This window comes from Oxyura jamaicensis, chromosome 6 (assembly GCF_011077185.1).
Source record: "Oxyura jamaicensis isolate SHBP4307 breed ruddy duck chromosome 6, BPBGC_Ojam_1.0, whole genome shotgun sequence".
Lineage (NCBI taxonomy): Eukaryota > Metazoa > Chordata > Aves > Anseriformes > Anatidae > Oxyura > Oxyura jamaicensis.
The window spans coordinates 15,483,441-15,505,533 of NC_048898.1; the positions used below are offsets into that span (position 1 = coordinate 15,483,441).

Below are 22,093 nucleotides of genomic sequence, written 5' to 3' on the forward strand. Positions count from 1 at the left end.
GTGTAGATTTGTAAGAAAATGTTTCAGTTTCTCTGTTGATTTTATCTGGTCAAGGATGACTGTGCTCCACGAGTGTTGTTGGAGATATCCACACAGCAGATGGAATGGAAAGAATGTTTCTGCCATGAAGTGATGATTATACTAATGTAAAAATTAATGGCTTTCAGTTTATTGAGAAGAAAGCACAATCAGTTTGTCTTAATTTACTTTCTATTCAAGGTATTTTTTTCCATCTTTAGCTGGTATTCAGAAGTATCTATGCTGGAGTCCTACATGATTTCACAAATACAGTAGGAATTCATGCTGCTTAGTATTAGCCAAGTTTGAGGGCTGTATATCTGTCATGGGTATTATTCCCACGAACTTGATGCAAACGTGTGTTAGTGAATATATGATGCAAGGTGCAGGAGCTTGTTGCTGGTTTAGCATAAATGAGAAGTGATGTAGCAGCCACACGTGCTGATAAGAGCAGCGCGTTGATATGATGTTAGGTGTAAGAAACAAACACAGGTTTTACTTGTTTCTGTAGGGACTGACTTGAATCCTTTGCTTAAGCAAGCCTAAGATGCTGAAGCAATGGGGATGTGTACGTTTTACTTGCCTCAAACTGTTTTGGGAAGGGGTAGGGGGAGGCTAAAATCAGAAGGTGAGGACAGGAAGGAAACATTTTTTTCTGATATAAGCATGCCCACAGTGGGATTATTTTGATGAATTTCTGTATGGATGACCTTCTCCTCTAGCTAATTCCTTGTGCGTCTATTTGAAGCATTCCTGGTTTTCATTTTGCTCAGCCGCTTCTATTTAAAGTACTAATTCTACTAATTGGTAGATATTTCATCAGCTTGGCACTTGAGAACTTTTCCGTTATCTTAAATAATGAATGATTTAAACTGCCTTGAATCTTAAATTGTCCCTGCTCATCAAACCTTTGTTGGTAGTGCTGCACTCACTTTCTTCAGGCAGAATTTGGATCCAAGCTGATGGAGTAGCAACAGGAGGAAGGCCCAGGTTTTATACCCAAGGAACATGCTTTTCTGCTTTCAAATCCAGAAAGTGAGGCTAGAAGATACTGGATGATGAATTGCAGAGCCACCTAACATACCACCTATCTTGTGGCCAGCACTGTAGGTCCCAGGTATATATAATTATATTTTTTTAAGATTCTAAATTTATGAGCAACATTGTGCAGCTACCATTTTAAAATTTACTTTACTTAGTTTCATATAAAATCTACTTGCTTCCTTGTTCCCTCTCTGTCTGCCCTTCCCTGCAAGGCGAGGGAGGGGTTAAGGGATGGGCTGGGGCAGACAACTGGATGAAGATTAAGGATGCTTTATGATGAATGTCCTTTCTCTGACCTTGTCAAGGTCTGGGCTCCCCGTAGTTGGTGTCACAGCCCTGCTGTTGATTTTGTCTCTGGGCAGCACTTCAAACAGTTGTTTTCCTTTTTCTTCTGAAGGGGAATTTCCCTTCCTGCTAGTGTGAGAGGATGCGTTTGTTCCTAGTTCTAGGAGGGCCTGTCAGTTCCATCTTTGTAATCAGAATATATTAATGCACAAAGTGCTATTTTTAGTTAAGTGTATAATTGTAAGTATTTTGAAATTGGATCTTCTCTAAGCTCTTTGTCAGTTTCGTCTCCTTTTTGTGATTTTTTTTTTTCCCTGAGCACTTTGGTTTGAGGATACAAAATGATACTAATCATGTTTTTCAGGCCCAGCGTAATACTCAATATAAATAGAAACTTGGGTAGAATGCTATGGGATGTAAAAAAGGTTGAACATCATTCATATGCAATGCTCTGCAAAATTTATTGACTTCTTACCTTGTCTCTCTGCTGCATGCACACGGTTTTCTTGTCCAGTAAAAGCTGACTAGCGCAGCTGAAAGCAAAAATCCCGATTTTGGTGTGAGAAGGTTAATGTTGTAATGTTGTAAAACCTTCCCTTCATCTCGTTTAACTTCAAAGAGGCACCAAATACCATTTGTTCTGCTGTTTGTAAGGAATACTGCTGTAAACATACATCTTATGCCTGGTGGGTACCAGCCTGCCTACCATTTGTCCAATAAAAAGCACGTGGGGAAGGCTGGAATGCTCTGTAAGCTGGCACTGCTGAGAAAGCAGCTTGTGAAAGCATGCCTTAGACAGAAGGCACAGTAGCAAGGTGAACCAACAGCGAATCCTCAGAAAATTACCTGTGTTGAAATGTAACATCCATGCACTGATCAACACAAGTTAATGCTTCAATTTCTGTCTGTGGGCATCTCGTGGTCTTTAAGCCATGCTGTTTAAAGATGGTTATGCTGAAGTGAAATGAGGAGATCCCAAGATGACCTGAACACCACGTTTTTTGCTGAGTTCTATTATGCAAGATGCTCAGGGAGCCCTTCAGATCTGTTTAAGTGCTGACATCCAGTAACATATTCTGCCCACCTTTGATGCATTCACTCTCTTCACTGTACTGTTGTAATGCCTGGAAACTCCAGCTGAGATCAAGGGTCCAGTGTGCTTAGCACTGTAGCAGTGCCTAAGCAGAAAATCCCTGCCTCTTAGCTTACAATTTAAATAGACAAGCTGACAAAGGGCAAGAGAAAAGGAAGATTCAAAATTGTGAAAAGATTTGCTGAGCATCACACAAAAGGACTAAAGCAGAGGTGGAAATAGGACCCCCAATCTGCTAGTTCAGGCTGCCTCTCACTGGTCTGCTTTGAGTTCAACTTTTATTTTTCCTTCCTTAAGTCCTGAAGTGACTTTGCTCTGTATAGATAGGAACGTGAGTTGCAGCAAGTGTGATATTTTAACTTGCTTAGACTCTGTTTCAAACAGAGAGAGGGAGAACTGTATGTAGACAACTGAAATGCAAAAAAACTTTTATAAAAGATATCCATGTGAAGTGTCTAGAACTGTGAATGGGATCTCTACTTCCTATAGCACCCTCTAGTATGGGTTGCCTTTTCTGTAGGTGCTCAGAGTGGTTCGCACTTGCTCTTTCTAGTACTGCAGCGATGCTGAAGAGCCAGTGATTGTTCAGGGTGTGTTCTGTCATCAGGTGACTTCTGATTATTGTTACCTAAAGCAAGATTCTTCTATAACCTTAACTGCAGAGAATCTGTTCCTCTTTATGAAGTGACCACCTGAATTTCACACAAATTTCAAAAAGAAGAAAAAAAATCATCCTTGGGTTTGAGAGGAAAACGTTGCCCATAGTGCTTTGGTAGAAAGTTTTGTTCCTCAGATTCAGGGAAATCTTTGAAGTGATCAGTGAGGAATTTTTCTGTAGGCTCTCCCTCTGCCTTTAATATTTTTTCCACTCCATAGGATGTATCTGCACTGCCTAGAAATTCTTATAGATGTAGCTGTGTTATGGAGGGAGAGACATCTGGCTGTAACCAAGCTTCTGTTATCTTTTTTTTCTGGTCATCTTGGAAGGGTGACATAGCTAGCTCTGATGCAGCTGTTACAGAGGGGGTTGAGAGACTGGTTTGCTGTTAGCAATTTCCATGTGTATATTCTGACTTGTTCTGATGCTTTAACGCTTACTGTCAGTGCTCTGTGTTGGCGTTATCCAGCCTGTCTGGAGTTGCAATAACACTTCCATGCTCTGGTCTTAACACAGACCTCGCCCCCCATCCTTTTTGCATTGCCTAGCTAGTTGTTTTTACCCTGTTATTTTGCTGGCCAGTAATGATGTGCTTTCCGAGGTTTCCAGTCTCACGTGTCATGTTAATACACCAACACTGTTTCAAATTTAGGTTGTGCTCTAATTAAATTCTGGTCTGCAGAGAGTTCTCTTTGCACCTGTAACGTTATTGTCAGTGTTAATTGGGCCTTTAGTTTCTAAGGAGAAAAATAGGAGGGTGATTTTTTTTTCCTGTATGGATTGGTTGACTCTCCCTTTTCTATTCAACTTTGGGTTCTCTCACCGTTTTCTACTCTTCTTGTTTTTTTTATAACTCATTGAAACTTCAAATGATGCTGTCTTCCTTAGAGAGGAGTTTCCCTACAGTATCTGTGTAGTCTCCTTCTGCTACAACTTAAAGGATACATTAAAAATAACTCAAGGTTTGGAGCAGTTTCTCAGTTGATAGGAATTTCTTCTATTCCCAGCCAAGGATTCCTCTGAGTTGTTGGTGGTCTGAGCTTGGTATTCATGCACTGGTGGTTCATCCCCTTCTAGCCCTAACTTGAGGAAAAGCATGTGGAAAAGCTAAATTGTCTTAGAAGAAGATGGAAGGAAACAGAAGGCTGTAAAGCAGATAATGGCAAGCCCTATTTTGTCTCTATGAAAAGGAAGATTGGTGAACAGATCAGTGGGCTCCAGAGCCTAGATAGCACCAAAGGAGAAGAGCAGGTGGTAAAAGTATGCAGAGACGATGGGCGGAGGGGTGTGTGTGTAGAAGTACCATTGTAATGCTGAAAAACCTGCTGGGTGCAGCATGGACAGGGTGAGACACTGAGAGTGCAGTGAAAGAACAAAGGCATGCATGCCTGGTTTACTGGAGAGTGGAGTTTGGTGCAAAGGTGTCCTTGAAGATGACTGAAGATGTCTTTGAGCAAGAATAAACTTCTGGAAAGATGGGTAGTGCTTGAGTGTTGCTCCCTTTTTGTTCTCGTGGTATCTGAGAGCGCAAGGTATTCTGGCTGTGGAGTGCCCTTTTGCCTTCCTTGCCTTTCCACCGTGTCTGAGCATGGGTGCATCTTGCCTCTTCACTCAGCCCTAATTTCTGTGCAAGGGAGGCTTTCTGCTTCCTATGCTACACACAAAAGTTCCCTCTCTTTTTCTTTAGCCCTTGGGGATGCCTCTCCTGCTGTGTCTTCTTCCCCAGCCTCTGAGTCTAGTTGCAAAAATACCTGTGCTTCCTCCAAGTGTGCGTGCATGGGGTGTGCTGCTTACCTCTTCAGTGGGCCTGGGGAAGCTGCACTGTTGTCTGAAGGGGGAAAGCACATACAGACGCCCCCTTGCATCCTCTGTCTTATGCATATATATATTCCTCCTCCTCCTCTCCTTTTATCAGTGTGTGGGGCACCTATGCTCTGACCTCGACGTTTGAGCAGATGGGAGCCTGCAGCCCTGCCCTGTCCCCTGGTGTGTAGCAGAGCTGTTTAACAGTGACCTGTCTGCACCTTCTTGTGTGTCTGTGCATTTCTGTTGCTGCTGTGTATACCTGCCCTAGGGGAGCATTTTTGGCAGGGGGGCCCTTGCTGGCACACTAATGTGTGAATAGTTTCTGTGCTTTTCTTCTCATCTCCTCTCTTCCCTTCTCTTTCCCTCTCTCAATGGTGTGTCCAGAAAAGGAAGTCGAGCTCCAGTGTGCATTTGATGGTGAGCACCTCCCGTAAGCTGCCTGCGATTCGTGCGTCCGCCATTCTCATGCCATGCACGCTCGGCTTGTGCTCATCACCCTACATAGCATGTCTGTGCAGGGGGGCGGTACGGGGGGCTCATTGTGCACTGAAAGGTCCATGTCCTCACTAAAAGGGCCCTGTGATCGTCTGGCCCCCGGCCAGCCACGCAGTTCCCATTTTGTGCAGAAAATCAACTGCTGGAAACGCAGTTTGACCTTGCCTGCTATCAGTGTCTGGTCTGAGTGTGAAACAAACAAGGCAGTTGTTCTCCTGGGCTCAGCAGGGCAGGTGTGTGCCTTGCGGGGACATGGGGCTTTGTCCTTCTGTTGCAGAGGTGCCAAAAAGAGGAGCAGGTGCTTTGCCTGGCATTGGTGCCGTCATCCTTGGTGGGAGCCCTGCAGTGTAGAACAAACTGGGAGTCACTCCAAATGTGGCAGAGGCTGATGGGGCTCCACTGTTCAGATGAAATGTGTGGGCACAGCACCGCCGGGCGGCTCAGAGCTGCCGGTCACCTTTTTTTTTTAGCATTCGTACTGAAAAGGTTTGTCAGAGCCTTTATAATCCAAAACTTCCCTTTGTCCTGATCTCATGTATGTGTCCCAGCATGACCAAATACCCAGTAACTGCCTCCCCGCCCTATTCATTCCCTTTTTTCATCCATCCAGATGTTTGACTTCCACAGAATTTGTCAGAAAAAGGAGTCAAATCCACTCTCAAGGGAGCAAAGAGAACATTGGCCAGTGCCATATTGTAAGGAGTTGTATACAGCCCATTAGATAATGCCTGTCCCTCTGACCCGAGGTATGAACAGTAAGTCAAGCATGAAAATTAGCAATTGCATTTTCTCCTTTAGACAGAAAAAGAACAGGGTGTTTTTCTCCCCACTGCAGGTAGGAACAGGAGCGTTATAAGTACTGAGAAAGCAGAATAATTTGTTTCTACGTTACTGTCTGGAGGATGTTTCTCCTCTTCCTCCTTCAGTGGCATCATGAAGCTATGTAAACACAAAAAGTAATCCCAAAGTACTGCTTGGAAAATCTGATGCAAGGGACTCGCTTTTCACCAGCCTTGCCTTTATGAAACTCGAGGGCAGGAGTTCTTTGTGCCTTTCTAGCCTGGCTTTTCAGCCCACTGCCAATTCCCTCTGCATGTTGTTTTAAAGCAGTTGGGATATGTAAACCATGTAAGTGTCAGCCTCAGAAAACAGAGAAGCAGCAAAGGTGGCTAAATAACCTGAGGCAGCCCATGTGTCGGTACTTACTTGCTTTTAGTTGGCTAGAATTGGGTGTCCTTAGCGATATGATCACTGGTCTGTTTTCTTTCTCTTGCACCCTCTGTGTTGCTTGTGCCTGTCCGTCTGTCTCTTGTCTAGCTCAGGAAGCACTGGCAAGTGCTGTGCCAAAACTAATCGTGTTACATAGATCTTAAGAACGGCCTGGCACCTTTTTAGGTGAATCGGCCTCTTTTAACTTGAGCTGTACTGCTGTGAATCACAGCCTGCCCGGTGACTGCGATATTGGCGGGGAGCAGGAGGGGAAGGGAGGTAAGGGCTGGCTGTGGTCCCTGGGCTCAGGGATGGGCACACCAGTCCTTTCAAGCGAAGGGCAATGGGTAGATGGCCAGAAGACACAAACATCTATTTGTGGGAAACTCAGGACATCAGATACCTTTATCAGAGAAAGAACTATGAAAAATGTTTAGCCTAAGTCCTCTACCTCATGTCTCCTTAGGACTCTGTCCTGGAATAAAATATTGTGTGAATCTAGACTGGGAAACACGATACTCTGTCTTCTGTCCACTGGATGGGCAGGAGTATGATGAGTGAACTGGGTGTTCAGTGCAGCTCCGAGGGTAGGCTGTGTGTTTTAGGTGTGCATGGATTTGTGTGTAGTAAGGTGATATTCCACACCTAAAAAGCTGCTGTCAACCTTTTTCCAGAACAGTGGTTTCCTGGGTCTTTTATCCATTTGGCCTAAGTTATAAAGCTTTTCAAAAAAATCAAAAGCATTTTTGCACACCTTCTTTCATGGTGACTTTATCATTTTATCCCAGTGGAGTAAGAAAAAATGAGTTGTGCTCTTCTCACTGGAAGAGGTTTGGAAGATCTCTGCATTAGGATCACTGTTTCTGAAGATGTATGGGAACCTTGTACTGTGTGGATGGGTAGACCCAAACATTGCCAGAAGCCTGGTTGTTTATGCCACAAAATAGCTTGGGATTCATGTTTTCAGGTCAACATATTCCTATTATACCCACAGCAGCCTGTTATCCCTTCTGCGATCAGGTTGGAAATAACTTGCAAGAAGCAAAGCTCTTGGAAGGCCAAAGTCTTAGGACAATGTGAGGATGTGTAGGAAGAGGCAATAAACAATAACTTGTGAAGTTTCTCCTTTCTTAGCTTTGGGGATGAATGTGCTCTATATTCTTTTCCATGGACTTTGAAGTATTCATTCCCATCTGTCTCTCCTACTTGCTCTCCTCTCCACCTGTCCCATCTTCCTCTTCTCTTTGCCCTCTCTCCCTCTCCAAAAGGGATAGCTAAGCCAAGGCATGCTGCTCGTGAAGAACAACTGAAGTATTTGTGGGTGTGTGTGAAGTTTCAGCCTCACAGGATCTGTCTCTGGTTGACATAACTAAAACTTGGCAGATGTTTTCCAGCTCAGCGCTTGACTCCTGCATTCTTTGTGCTGGTTACTGGGTGATGAGGGCCTGATGTTTTGCAGTGTGAGTTTGCTCTCACCAAGAATGGTGGAATCAAGAGCAGCTGCAATGAGGTCACCTTGCTGTGAGCTCAGCTCCAGTCATCCCGATCTGTCAACCAAGGAGTCTGAGTGAGGCTCCTGCAGTGCTAATTCTGACACTGTTGCCAGTGCAGAGCAGGAAAGCTGTACACCTGGTGGGGGGGGTTATACAGCAGGGTAAGCCGTGGGCCTCCTTCCCCAGCAAATGACTGGATTTGTGGGCTAGGACATATGTACTAGTGGGCACAGGTTTGTCTTCCTGCAAACAGACTTTACTCATTCCTGACTTAACTGACATTTGTGACTCAGTGGGACGTTCCTTTGCAGCAAGCTGGTGACTGCCTCACACTTGTGCTCTGTGAATGCAGGAGATGGGGATTTTATTCTTAACCACAGCTACAAGAAACTGAAGATAGAAAAGATGGAAAAACTACTGGGCACCGTCCAGAGGACTTGCTGCTTTGGGAACTAGACAGACCTTTCCTTGCGGGCACCCTCCCCTCCCCTTCCCATATTTTGGTCCTGCCAGCTCTGTTCAGGTCACAGCAGGGACACAACACACCGTGCCTCACTTTTTCTCTGCCTTCTCTAGGGCTGACCATGTGTTCTCTTGCATCAGTAAATTCTCTGGGAGCCTCGGCATCATCACATATCTGTGACTGTTCCTGTACACTTCAGGACTTTTCAGTCACGAGTCCCATTTGTCCCTTGTTTGAGATTGCACCACAGCTATTGTCTCTCTCACTTCTGTAGTCCCCTTCTCTTGGGACTGTTGCCATCTCTCACTCTTCTTCACCAAATACTTTTGCTGGTGTTCATTCCAGGATTTTCCCCCATCCCTTTGGGCTGCTGCCTTTTCCCCTTTGTTTTCCTTCCTAATAGTTCTAGCAGTCCATGCACATTTGGGTTTTGGTACATCATCCCTTAACAACGTCTGTTACCTCTGAGGGAAGGATGATGCCCAGTGACCCGGACAGCACTCCTTCCTTCCTCTTCTTGATCGAGCTGGTGGGGAGGGGTGGGTCTGAGGAGATGGTTGGGGTTGGAGCAATGCTGTCTTTTTCTTGCTGCCTCTGCCCAGCAGGGGAACTAAAACCATGTTTTTCTGTCTCAGCCACAGAGCAACAACAAAACCAGTATAGTAAGCACTGCAAAAGAAACACCCCCAGTGCAGACGTCCATGGTATCTTCCCCAACCGCTATTTTTTTTTCCTGTTTGGTTTAATTTTGATTCTGTCCTCACCCCTTCTCTCCTTACCCCCACCCCTGAGTGCTGCTTGTGCTGCTCTGTTTCAGCTTGTGTTTTGGCTTCGTTCTGTCCATGTCCCTCTGCTGCTGTGGGCCTGGTCACAGCCTCACAGGCTTTGGGGTGGGGGTGCTGAGCAGAGCTGTGGTTGGATGTGGGGATCGCAGCTTGCCTGAACTTCCCCTCGTGCCATCCCTGTATAGTTCTGTGTGTCCCATTCAACTGGTCCTGCTGGCTTTGGGGAGGCTGGTTTGGAAGAAGAGAGTGGCCAGCTCCATCTGCTCTCCAACACCCAGGAAGCTGAGGATGGACTTCAGGACACCACAGAAGAAAGGGCAGGCAAAGGGTTTTCAGAGGAGTCCTTAGGTGGCCCATTTGGCCTGCTCACTTGTGTGCTTGCCCCTCCGCAGCTCGCTGGCTTGCTGGGCTCGTGTTTTCTGTTTTGAAGGCTGTGTGCAGCAGGCTCCATAGGGTGCCCTGCGCCGAGTACGTGTAGTGGCACAGCTTGGTGTAGGCTGCTTCAGGACGCTTGGAAGATCAGGCAGCAGTGAAATGGGTGACAGAGGTGGGTGGGTGAGCATACAGCACCGTCATGGTCCCTGGTGGCCTTGCTGAGCCACCCTGCCGGAGAGATGGCAGTGGGAGGAGATGGTGAAGGACCCTAAGTCTTGTCCCAGTAATGAAGGGATGAGTGCAGGAGCTAGTTGGCACCCCTAGGCCTGGTAGCTGCTCTTTGTGTCACTGGAGAGTTGGATTTGGCATTTTTGGGGAGGTGGAAGGAGGGAGTTTGTTCTTGTGTTTGTTGCAGAGTGAAGGGTTCTTGAGACACTTCATAATTTTCTGCTCTCCCTTCACTAGCTTTATTCATTATGGATTTGATACTGAAGAACCCTTTCTAAATTATTTATTATTGTTATTATTGAAATTGGATCCCCCTTTAGAGACCTGTAGAAAAATGAGCCTTTTTTTGCAGCCCAGTTCCCTTAGCATCTCCTCAGGAGAGGCATTGAGGTGGTCTGGCTTATCTCCCTTGTAATAAGGAAATTATGAATGTCCCGTTATAAGGGTAAAACACCTGGCAAACTTTCCAAAAACCTGGGAGACAAAGGCCCCAGCCCAGGATTTATCCTTTTCCCCCTTCCAAAGCATTCTCCAGTAAAGATGCTGCTGAGGGGTCATTACTTCATCAACAGCTGTAGAGAGCGGGGGCTGACCATTGTGGTGCTCTCTGGCATTTGTGCCAGCCTGCTTCTCTGGAGGCAAACTGGGCATTAGGGGCAATTGCAGGGATCCTGGGGGCTTTGTCTCCTTGTAACTGTAGCTTTTAGTACAGTCTCTCTCTTCAGGAAACCTTCCGTGCGGGAAGTATGTGCGTGCGCACGCAAGCACACGTGTGCTGTTTGGAGTTTGTGGTTTGATTTTTATGTCAGTCACCTTTTCTCCACTTGTTGGGGAGTGAAAGCAAACGAGGGAATGCTTTGGTACTGTAGTTTAATGATTCTTCCATCCTTTCCTAGGAGCCTCAAACAACTGTTGTCCATAATGCTACAGATGGCATAAAGGTAAGGGATGGGAGTGTTGCCAGAGAAACCTCTGCTTCTCTCGTCATTCTCATCTGTGTGTCTGAGTTTAGTTTCTGCCTTTCTGGTGTTTGGTTTGTAGCATGCTCCTCAACGCTGCGGGTAGTAGACTGGGAGGGCTGTGGTGTATGGATCTAGATCCCTAGAAGAGGCTGAGTAGGGACAGCAGTTTGAATATCTCTTTTCTACAGTGGTGTGTAATCACCACTCTTTTATGTGGGATGGATGACAAGGTACAGGTGCTCATGCACTTATTTCTTCTGGAAATTGAGACATGTTCCCTTGAGAAAGCTTAGGAGCCTTTCCTTAGCTTCTTGTGGTTATTCTTCTTCCAAAAAGAAACAACTCCCATTTGATCTCCCCTTTGACTTGATGGTTTGGTTATTTCTGGTCTTGTAAGAGCGCTGTGTGGATGGCTTGAACTGCTTGTACATGCAGAAGTTTAGCAGCAACGCAATTAAGTTCTGCCAATATTTGGCCTGCTTTCATCCAAATCTTCATTTGTGTCCTCCTGTCCCGGCCACCCTTGCCCTTGTGTTTGCGCTTTCCCTACCTTCCTTCACACACACACAAAAAATAAAATAAAAAATCAAACTACTTACTAACACTCCTGACTGCTGATGCCTGGTAATGCTCTGTTCTGCCATGCAGGGTTCCACAGAGAGCTGTAACACCACTACTGAAGATGAGGATCTGAAAGGTAGGTGTTTTGCCTGTAACCTGTAATACATGTAGAGTGCAGGCAGGGGTTCCTGAAGATTTGGTAACTGCCCTGATCTAGCCTCCCAGATTTCCGTGTGTGACTCAGTTCATAAATTTGCCATGACACTGCCATTCCTGTCACGGTGGGATGATATGCTGGGGAACCAGCTGACTTGGCCTTTGCAGTATAAAAACCCTGTTTGTCCTGAGCTAACTTTTGCCTCAGAGTTGGAACTCTTTCCTTGCAAGTATCATAATGTGTTAATCTCCAGCCCATTTCTAGACGTGGAAAATCTTTACTAGTCCCTCAAGGTTTGGAAGCTGGCTGTGCTTTTTTATGGTTCTCTGCAGGTTACAAGGAGCAAAAACTTCTTTGTTATTGCTCACATGCAAAAGAAGCAGTCTCCCTTCTTGCCTCTTCCTGGGAATCTCTTCAGTGATGTGCACACACCTTTCTCTCCCCTGCCCCTCCCCTTTGGGTCTATTTTTGTTTCAAAGACAGATGATTCTCAGCCTGTTGTCCGTCACTGGAAATGATTTCTCATGTCCCTGACAGAGAAGTTGGCAGTGGGAGAGGCTAAGAAGAGAAGAGATTTCATGCCTGTCAGTGACCACATCTTATGTATTCTGTGCTTGTAAAACTCTCTAGGTGAAGGAGCTCCGAGTCCCATGTCTGCTCATGTTGTTCAAGCAGCTGTCCTCTTCCTGACCCCCTAAAGAAGGAAGAGAATAAGGAAATTTTCCTGAAACAGGAATTCTTTCCTGAACAGGTTCAGGATGGGTGAATGCAGTTGGCATTCAGAGGCAAATGTGGTAATAGTTCACATTTTGAGGCAGAGGTATTCTCATTCTCCCTGCAGTCAATCAGAGTAAAAATCAAGGGAAAAATCAATGCTGGCTCTGTGGTGTAGCAGCAATGTCACCTCAGTCAGCCGGGCTAGTTGCTAGCGCTTCTCCTGCGGCTTATTAGAAGCTGCTGGCTCCTTTTATGTGGAGCTGCAAGGAGCAGAAATTCTCTACAGCACTGGTTGTTTTAGATTAGACCTGATCTCATTACAGCATAGTATTCCAGCTCCCACCTTTTTGCCAAAGAGTAATCTGTGATTTAAGAACCCAGCTTTGAGGGAAGGGAACTGGATGACTTTTGTAGTGTGCTAATGAAACTGATTTATCTCATCTCTGCTGGCTATCTGTCTGGAATAGATACTTGTCCAGAATCTTGTCTTCTTTGGCAGCTGTTGTTCAGGAGAGGTCCCAGCCTTGAGGCAGTTGAGCCAATGGGTGTCCTGCAAGTCAAGAATACGAATGCTGTGAAGAGAGGAAGGCTAGGACAGGGATAGATGGTGGGGACAGAAGGGCAGCTGGCCAGGACTAAATCTGTGCAGAATTATATAGGGCTACATTGTTGCAGATCAAAACTGAGATATCCTCAGAGGTTAAAATATTTTGTTACGATTTTAATAGAAGGGATCATTTGAAAACTTGTTGCACTTGCACAGTACTGGTTTGTGCTATGGCCAGCTCTATCTGGTAATTTTAGTGCTTTGCTTTATAACTATTTCTTTTCTGCTCCCGGCCCTTCTGCTTTTAAGCGAAGCAAGCACTTAACCAAGGTTAAATAGACCAAGAGTCTGGGGGTATTGGAGTTCTCAGTGTTCTGGTTAGCCATGACTCTGGGGAAAAAGGAAGAGCTTGTGCAGCTCTGTTTCTGACCTCTTGTTTTCAGATAGGCACCAGTTATGCAGATCTATTCTGCATTGTAGGAGCCATCATCTTGATAGATCAGTGACAGTTGCCTCAGGGCTATGTTGTTTCCAGAGTGGAGGGGCTGAAGGTAGCAGCCCCCCCGTGTCACTATAAATTGCACTGCAGATCCGTGTTGTTGAGCTGTCTACTTGGCTTTGCCCTGGAGGATACTCCTGTATGTTTTGTGCCCAGCATTGTGGTTTCTTTAATGTTCTCCTTTTTCCTTTCTCTTTTTTTATTTACTGAACTTGCGTGTTTTGTTTGTGTTTGTGTTTTAATTCCCTGCCATGCTAGCTCCCCCTCTCTCCACCGGGGACGGCAGCTCAGTGCTTGAAGGACGGAGGCACAGTGAGAGCAAAACACAGACTGAGTCCATGCAGTCCCAGCTTTCTCTCTGTTTCTCAGCCAGTAAGTCCAGGGGTGCAGTGCTTCACGGCATCTTTTTCCCACCCCTCCCTCTACCTTTCCCATTTCTCCTTCCCCTAAGATTTTTCCTTTCCTCAACTTCCTTCCAAAATGTTGATTTTTTTTTTTTCATTTCTAGTACTCCAGAATAAAAAGAAATCATCTCCCTTCCTGCAAAATACCCTCCTTTGCACACTGATAACTTCCTAACTTTTCCTTCCCCTTTTGAAGAGACAAAATCTCATCCAGATTAATTTCATTCCTTTGCTTTCATCTGGGTGAGGTGTGGACTTCTTAGCAGAGATGTTGCCTCTTGGGGTTTCCCTGGGCAAGTTGCTGCATTTCTTTAGGTTCCCTTCCTGTAAATGGGGTCAGTGGTGCAATTCTGCAATGGAGGGGGATGTGTGAGCCTGAATTCAGTCTCACTTGACAAAAACATAGGAGCTCCCTGGATATGGATGGTGCTTGGGAAGTACAGAACAAATGAAAAGCAGTTGTTAGTGAGGATGCTTTGGAGGGAGGCTCTCGCTGCTGGAAGACCCTCTGGCATTTCTGAATCCACCATCAGATGCACCTAGTGAAAATCCTTGAATAATGTTGGCTTTGAGGAGCATCTTTTTCTCTGTTGTGCTTTACTTTGCATGTCTGTCGTGCTCAGTTGCTGGTACTGTGGTTAGTCTGTCAACTGTGGTGCCTTGATCCCTCCTGAACCAGCAGTCTCCATAGAGGAGTCTGTGGCTGAACAACTCTGAAAAGGGGTGTGAGAAAGCCAGCAGGTCGGAGAAGATTTAGGTGGGGTCTCAGCCTTCCCCTACACACGGTATTACTAGTTGGCTGACTATTTAACACTGCAACAGAATTATCCTTAATGTGAGTTGGGAACATCTGGAGTATTTGATTCTGCTTGGGTCAGTCTAGTGGGAAGAGAGGAGCAGGCATGCCTTCTTCTGTCTCCTCCTGTTGTCTTGTCCTGGTTTCCTGTGCACAGCGCCAATGTCTCATATGATGCAGCAGTCAGAGCCTCCGTGTTAATATTTTTGAAGTATCTCTAAGAATGACAAACTGCTGGTTTGAGAGGCGTAATGGGAAAGGTGTTTTGCCTAGCCGGAATGGAAGGGAAATGATCTCTTCTCAAGTCCTTTTTGCTGTGAACTGTCTATCACTGCTTTCTTATTACCTTGTTCCTCTTGTTCGTAGCGAGGCCCTACTCAGTGCCCTGAGGAGTGCCAGCTCGCTGCTCGGTGAGCAGTGCGGGGCAGCGTTCTCCCTCCTTGCTCCTCTCTGAGTCGAGGTGTGCAGTGGTTTGGATGCCCTGCTTCCTTTCCCCTTCTCTCCCATCTCGTGCTTGCCCTTGTGCTGCTCTGTCACCACCCTGGCCAGTGTTAGCTCACCCTCAGACCACCTCCAGCAGCACTGAGGGATCTCCTGGAGCAGTGCCCAGCCCGGCTGACGTGACAGGCAGCAGAGCAGGCACAGCTTGTTGGGACTTGGGTGTCTCTGTGTGCAGACAGGGGTTGGGGCTTGTGTGTGTTTGTATTTCTGTGTTGGTTTTTATTTTGCTTTCTGGTTTACGTTTGTTTGTTTATTATTTTAATGCTTACATTTGTTTTGCAGCTACACAGTCTTGTGAAGAGAAGCTTCTTGCCTGGGACAGCCCAGGGCAGACATTGGAGTTAGAGCGTGCTCGGTCGGAGCCCTTGCTAACTCCAGTAGTTCCCTTTGTACTTAACAGTGCACCGTGTAAGTTAGCAGCTGGGTAGCAGTAGCCGAGTAGTGCAAATAACGCTAGCTCCCCCACACGCCGCGTCCCCTTCTCTCCTCCACCTCCGTGCCTCACCCTGCCGGGCCGGGAGGGGACGGCGAACCCTGGGAGCTCACCGGGGCCGGCACCCGGAGGGCCTCAGGCCGCCCCCAGGCGGCGCTCCCGGCCTCCGCGCCCGGGCGGAGCCGGCTGCGGGGAGCGGCGGAGGCCGCCGGGGGGAGCCCCGGGGCCGGGCCCGCGCTGTGCGGCCTGGGCGGGCCTCGGCTCCCCTCAGGGCGCCGCTGCCGGCCGGCTGCCCCCGGGGTACCTCCGAGTACTGCGGCGGCAGCGATAGCCGGCCGCTGGGGAGCTGCCCTCAGCCTGCGAGGGTGCTCCGCGAAGGCAGGAGAACGGCCGGAGTCAGGCGTTCGTGTCTGTGCTGGTGTGTGTGTGCCTGCCTCGCTGCAGTGTGTTAGAAGGCCCTGGGGCTTCATCACAGCTGGTGTGAATGCCTTCCCGCCTGAAATCCAGGGACACTGCCCACTGGAAGAAGTGGGTTGCCTTCTGCGTGTCACTTCTGGCTCGGGACATGTAGGAAAAGCAAGAAGGCAAGCGCAGTCTGATGGAAGGGACTTCACTTGAAGGGATAGGGTCAGCGCTGCTATGTGGTGACGTTTGGGAAATGGGTGCAGATCTCCTTGAGATGAGCCAGCACATGGTGGCTGTGGTCTGCAGATTTGTCACTTGCCCAAGTGGAGCCTTTCCCATGGATCACATTTTACAGGTGTGGCACACATTTGGAAGGGGGATCCAATGTGTAGCCATGCTGCATGGGGAAGCAGTTCCAGGTGATTGGGTTGTAAAGGTGTTTTTCATAATAGACATAGCCTACTATGTCCATTTGATCCATTTCTTTTATATGACACTTCGTATGTGGAAATTTATACGGGCTGAGTGGTAGAACTGACTCCCTTACCATCATGAGCCAGTTGTTCCCTAACCAAGATGTTCCTGTGGCTAACTGGGTAGTATAATCCTCTTAACAGATTTCCAGAGTGGGTACAGGCATCTTTCTGAGCCACTGAGATTATCATCATGTTGCTCTACAGCTGTACTTCCCAGTGCTGGGATGATATACAAGTGTGGATGAAAGTTTAAGGTGAAGGGAAGTTCAGACTAACATCTTCTGGCATCTAGAGTGGAATTCAGCTTTTCTGACTTGGACATCTAAAGATGGTAGGTTGCATTTCAGGATTGTGCTCCTAATGATAGGCATCTGAGATACCTCAGGTGAGGCTTGCAGAGGTGCTTACTTCTTTCAGGGCCTAAACAAGAAGACTAGTTCAATTTCAGACACCTACACTTTAGATGCCTAAGGGCAGATGAATTCCAGTTCTGGTGGTAGGGACTGGAAATTATTTGGTGATGGTGAAGATAATGAAAGAGCACCTCCTAAATGCTTGTATGATGTGTACAATATACTACCTCCAGGGAAACTGTGGGGAAGGCTGAAAAAAGGCTGTGGGGGTGTGCCAAGTGTACTCAAGTTGTGTTACTTAACAGAGCTGAGCCAAACTCTGTCAGTGTTAAGGACTCTAGATATCAGTAGGGGTGATGGAAAGCCTCAAAGGGGATGGGGCCTGGGCAATCAGCTGTGGCAATCCAAGAGAAGGAAGTGCAGAAGTGCTGGCCAGAGCAAGGTCGAATCAGCAGTAGACAGCTAGCCAGCTGTCTTCGCTCATCTTGAAGTCCAGTGTGCTGGGGCTGGCTTAATGGCAGTGCTGATAAGGGATCTGCCACAGGGCTCTGCCTGAGGGGCAGAGTGCATACGAATGTATACCTAGGGCCTGTTCATCCAACCAATCCATCCTGCTGCGGTTGTCTTTCTAGCTTGTGAAAGTCATCCCTACATGTCCCAGTTGCTTGTTTGTAGCATTCATAATAGCTGAGGTATCGGTGATGGTGATAGGCAAGTTGTTGGGAGACTTTTTTCGATTTGCTTGGTCTGTGGGGTGGCCATTTGTTCATGGCTACTGTGGTGAACGGCTTCTACAATTTAAGCTGCTAGACAAATGCTTCACATTGCCAGGTTCACTGACATTAGTTGGTCAGAATCCTAGGAAGCACCTAGACTTGTCATTCAGGAGACACCTCTGGTGCATGAGACAGGCCTTTCTAGAAGAAAAAAAAAATGAATATGACATCTTTACTTCATTTCTCCCTGCATTATGGGATCACCATTCCCCTATCATACCACTGCCCCCCTACTCTCATATGGATGGCTGTCATTACTGCATATCTCCAAAATGCAGGGAGCAGCATCCTATGAGATCTACACTAATGGTGCTCTGCAAACTGCTTATAGGAAGCACCCACTAGCCCCATATTTCTATCAAAGTCTTACGTACAGTTAAATTGCTCTTTCTTCTTGTTCACAGTGCGTAAGCAGGAGATCATTAAGATAACAGAGCAGCTGATAGAAGCCATCAACAATGGAGACTTTGAGGCTTATACGTAAGTACTGTTGGTTAGTGCATAGATGCCTTCTGACAGGTCGCCACTCAGTTTATGTGCAAGTTATGTTGTGACTCCTGGGTATGAGTAGGAGTCGTACAGTTGGGTATGGTAAATACTGGTGTGCTTTTTAGCCTCTCTCATTTGTAGTCAGGGATATGGTAGAGCTGTTTAAATAAACTTCAAGTAGAAGTCAGGTATCAAACAGCAACAGGAGTGGCAAAAGGAAAATGCCCTGGCTTTGTAAGCTGAGTGTGTGTTTGGGGAGAGAGGGAGGGACAGCGAGGTGAGCATAAAGAATAAAAGGTTGTATACGAGAAACACATAGGCTTGTATTATATGAAATGCCAACTATCACCAACCCTGTGATGTTGCAGTAGTACCCCATCCTCCAAGAACTTCCTCCCCAGACAAGTGAAACGGTTAGGCGGACACAGTGCAAGTCACGTGCCATACCAATACTTCATTATGTAAGTAGCCTTTGGGCTTAGATGCAGGCTGTAAGGCTGCGTTGCTTTTCTTTGCAGAAAAATCTGTGATCCTGGTTTGACCTCATTTGAACCTGAAGCACTGGGGAACCTGGTTGAAGGAATGGATTTCCATAAGTTTTACTTTGAGAACTGTGAGTGGGTAGATTTGGTAACACCATCAGCCTTCTCTCTAATCTTCCTTTACTTCACATTTTGGGGAAAAATTGCGCTTGTTTTTACTGGCTATCAGAACCAGCAAGGACTTGATTGTGATGCATTTATAAGAGACAGAATTCTTTCTCTCAAAAGCCTTTTTCAGCAACAAGTTCAGTTCTAACCCCCAGATCCCTACACTGTACACATGCACATACGATTTGCCTGATGCAAGCATTTTGTAAGTGTGGACAGCAGGAGCTTTAAAAGTTTGAAGCACCGGATTTCCTACTGATATGGAAATGGAAAAAACAAACACATTTGTATGGAAACAGCCTGTATGTTTGGGATAGACGTACTGAATGGTCAGACGTGAAGTTCATTATGCACCAACCGCTGACATGCGTGAACTTGTAGTTTTCCCTGGGTGGTTTCTGATCTCTAACACCGAATGAACCCCTTAAGTTCATTAGGATACAGGGGTCACCTTTTCAGTCTGGGATAGGAAAAAGAGTTGGGAGAGATGCTATCATTTATACCAGTGGGTTTGCCTCCCTCCCTGTATGTTTCCACAGGATGAAATAACTGAAATTTAAATCCTGAGCTGTTCAATTTCTTTTATTTTAGGGGATAGGTCAAGGTCCTTAGTATAGGCCATTACTAGTGCTCTAACTATGCAGAGACTTTGTCTCTCTAAAAAGCCTGTTCTACAGTGAGTTTTACACTTCTGAGACCTGTTTGTATTTAATGCAGGCCTGGCTTACAGGTCTCCTGACTGTTGTGTCTTGCAACATTTTTGATAATTAAAACTTTTTTTTCTATAACTGAGGAAACAGCAGTACTGATGTTGAAAGAGTAGCAAATGCCCTTTGCAGAAGAAGTGAGAGCAAAGGAACCAGGGAGTTCTAGGCAATAATAAGGGCTAAGTTTTGAAAGACAGGTGATAAAAGAATTGGACAGGCTTGGATTTTGCCTGGAAATTACAGGAGCAATTTTTGTTGTGTCCCAGAATCAATCTGGAGGTGAGTAGACTACAAAAATTGGAGGATGTGGGGGGAGCTGTTCTTCTCGTAGTGGTAAAATGAAGCTGATGGTTTTATGTGTTCTGCCAGTACTGTCGAAGAATAGCAAGCCGATACACACAACCATCCTGAACCCTCATGTCCATGTCATCGGTGAAGATGCTGCCTGCATTGCATACATCCGCCTGACACAGTACATCGATGGCCAAGGCCGGCCCCGTACCACGCAGTCTGAAGAGACTCGCGTCTGGCACCGCCGAGATGGCAAGTGGCTGAATGTCCACTACCACTGCTCTGGAGCCCCTGCAGCACCTCTCCAGTGAGGATCATACATGGGTATGGACTATGTGGGAAAGAACATATCACACATATCAAAGGCAGCTGTGTGGGGCAATTCAGTGCCATACTCCCAGACTATTCAAGGGTGTTTTGCTGTGACAGAACCATTTTTAGTTGTCTGCAGGCTAAAAATTTCCACTGGTCTGTGGAAGCCTTGTCCTCTGGTCTCTGGAGGATTATCTGCCACTCCTGACAAACCAAAGCCATGTGCCAGATGGTTGCTCCTGAGCACAGATACCCTTGTACCTGTAGTACTTGCTCCTGTATATTCAGCTTTGTGCTCAGACAGTGCATACAGAGCAGAGAGTATCTCATGGTGTGCATGTGCACAGGCTTGCTGTTTTCCAGGTGTCAGGGATCTACCTTTCTTGTACTTCACTACAGAAAGGATTCTTGCTTGGTTGATGTAGTGTTACCAGACAAAGCTGGTAAAATCTTGAGCTTTGACAAAAGCAAAGAGGTCAGTTAGCAGGTGATGAATAATGCCTAGATCTAATAGATGTTTTCTGGTAATGCCAACAGCACAGGTGATTAAAACTACCAGCAAGGGCAGATACAGGCTGTCAGACTGAGGAGTGAATCCAGCCTTGAGCACAGGCTATAAATGTTGGTATACAAGGAGAAAAAGGCAAGCATGGGAGGAAAAACTTGGAGTGAAAGGTTCTTTTCATATAATGTACTACTAAACCGTGGTGAAATTACTTGTTTTTTTAGGCTATTTTAGTACCCTGTCTATGAATCAGGGAATGTACAGAGTAGATAGGTAGTTTGGAGAATTTGAAAGACATGTTGGTGATTTCAGAACTTTTTAATGAGAATGTCATACTCTCAAAAGTATGTTATAAAATCTGTAGAGAACTATTTCTATGCCATAAGAATAAAGATATTTTTTTTATATAAAATTTACAACCAATTTGCTGATGAGCAGAAGCTATTTAGCTTACAATGTTGAAAAACTCAGAGGAAAGGAAATCCAAACAAATAATAATATCAGAGGTTTTAAAACATTGCCCGATTAGCTTGACACAATTCAGCATGGGAGGAAACTTCAATTATAAACTTTGACTTGAAGCAACAATTGTTTCTTGCTCTTAAAGGGGAGCAGTATGGTTCCACTTATTTTCTGAAGTATGCTTTTTAGGCATTTTGGTGTCTTCATTACTTTACTCTTACTTAGATGTACGAAATCTTTCTGCTTCCTTTCATGGTATGCTGAAGTATATGACACATTCATTTTAAAGATCTAAGTTTCCTAATCTTAAAACCTTTTTACTCATAATTTTGTATTTAAAACCAAAAGGGAAAAAAAGAAAAAAAAAAAAAAAAAAAAAAAACACTTCTACACCTGGGAGGCAAGCTTTTTAAAATCTATTCATTTGAGAATGAGCCACTTGAGTATAGTTACTGCACTGTGTGTACTACTAAGAACTAAGCCAAGAGCAGTTTGCATTCATTTGGATTGTGAGGGATTGAGCCCTAGTGAAGGCAATGGAAAGGAATGTGAACTACCACAGGCAAATTGCAGAGGTCACAAATGGAATTTGGAAAGCAGAAGTCAGTCAGGATGCCCTAAAAGCAGGGGAGCTTTGAAGAGAGTTGGACAATCAGCTGATTTTTTTTCAGCAGGGAGTAAGGCAATGAGAAGGAGAATGCCTTCGGAGGGAAACAAAAAATAACTTCATTGTTCTTCATCACAGAAGTGTTGAGAGAGACTTATGACCTAGATATAATCTAGTGTGAAGTCTCAAAAAAGATACGGAACAAATTAAGAAATTGAAGACTGGTATGGCTCAGTGGCTATGCCTAGAAGTTCTGAGGAAGCTTAGGAGTGAAGTGTCTTAGCTGCTACAGAAGAGTTATGTTTCCTTGACTCAGCTGCTGAAACATTGCACCTCTTCCAAAAGTATGTGCTGGAGAGCTTTTGAAAACTGCAGAGTGGGATCCATTTCCAAACCACAAAATGTTGGTTAAAACAATATTTAAAAAATAAAATCAAGTTTAAGTATTTGCGTTTCTGGGTTCTGAAGGAAGTGTAACCACATGCAGTTATGAGTGGGGTCAGCCCCTGTTGAACCACATGGAATCATTTG

General features: G+C 45.7%; 1 protein-coding gene across 16 annotated transcripts in view; it reads left to right on the forward strand.

Annotated features, from left to right (window-relative positions):
- Positions 1-22,093, forward strand: part of CAMK2G (calcium/calmodulin dependent protein kinase II gamma) — a 111,235-nt gene that overhangs the window by 85,823 nt on the left and 3,319 nt on the right. For 2 of the 16 annotated variants that reach the window (XM_035329745.1, XM_035329746.1), the window contains 8 exons: positions 5,289-5,321; positions 9,200-9,268; positions 10,849-10,893; positions 11,563-11,611; positions 13,654-13,767; positions 17,944-18,019; positions 18,547-18,641; positions 19,755-20,000. In XM_035329745.1, coding sequence (XP_035185636.1) covers positions 5,289-5,321; positions 9,200-9,268; positions 10,849-10,893; positions 11,563-11,611; positions 13,654-13,767; positions 17,944-18,019; positions 18,547-18,641; positions 19,755-19,987 — 714 coding nt within the window. In that variant the 3' untranslated portion in view covers positions 19,988-20,000. Of the gene's footprint in view, positions 1-5,288; positions 5,322-9,199; positions 9,269-10,848; positions 10,894-11,562; positions 11,612-13,653; positions 13,768-15,378; positions 15,540-17,943; positions 18,020-18,546; positions 18,642-19,754; positions 20,001-22,093 lie in introns of those variants that run through there. The other 14 variants (XM_035329749.1, XM_035329750.1, XM_035329747.1 and 11 more) reach the window with 14 other exon arrangements.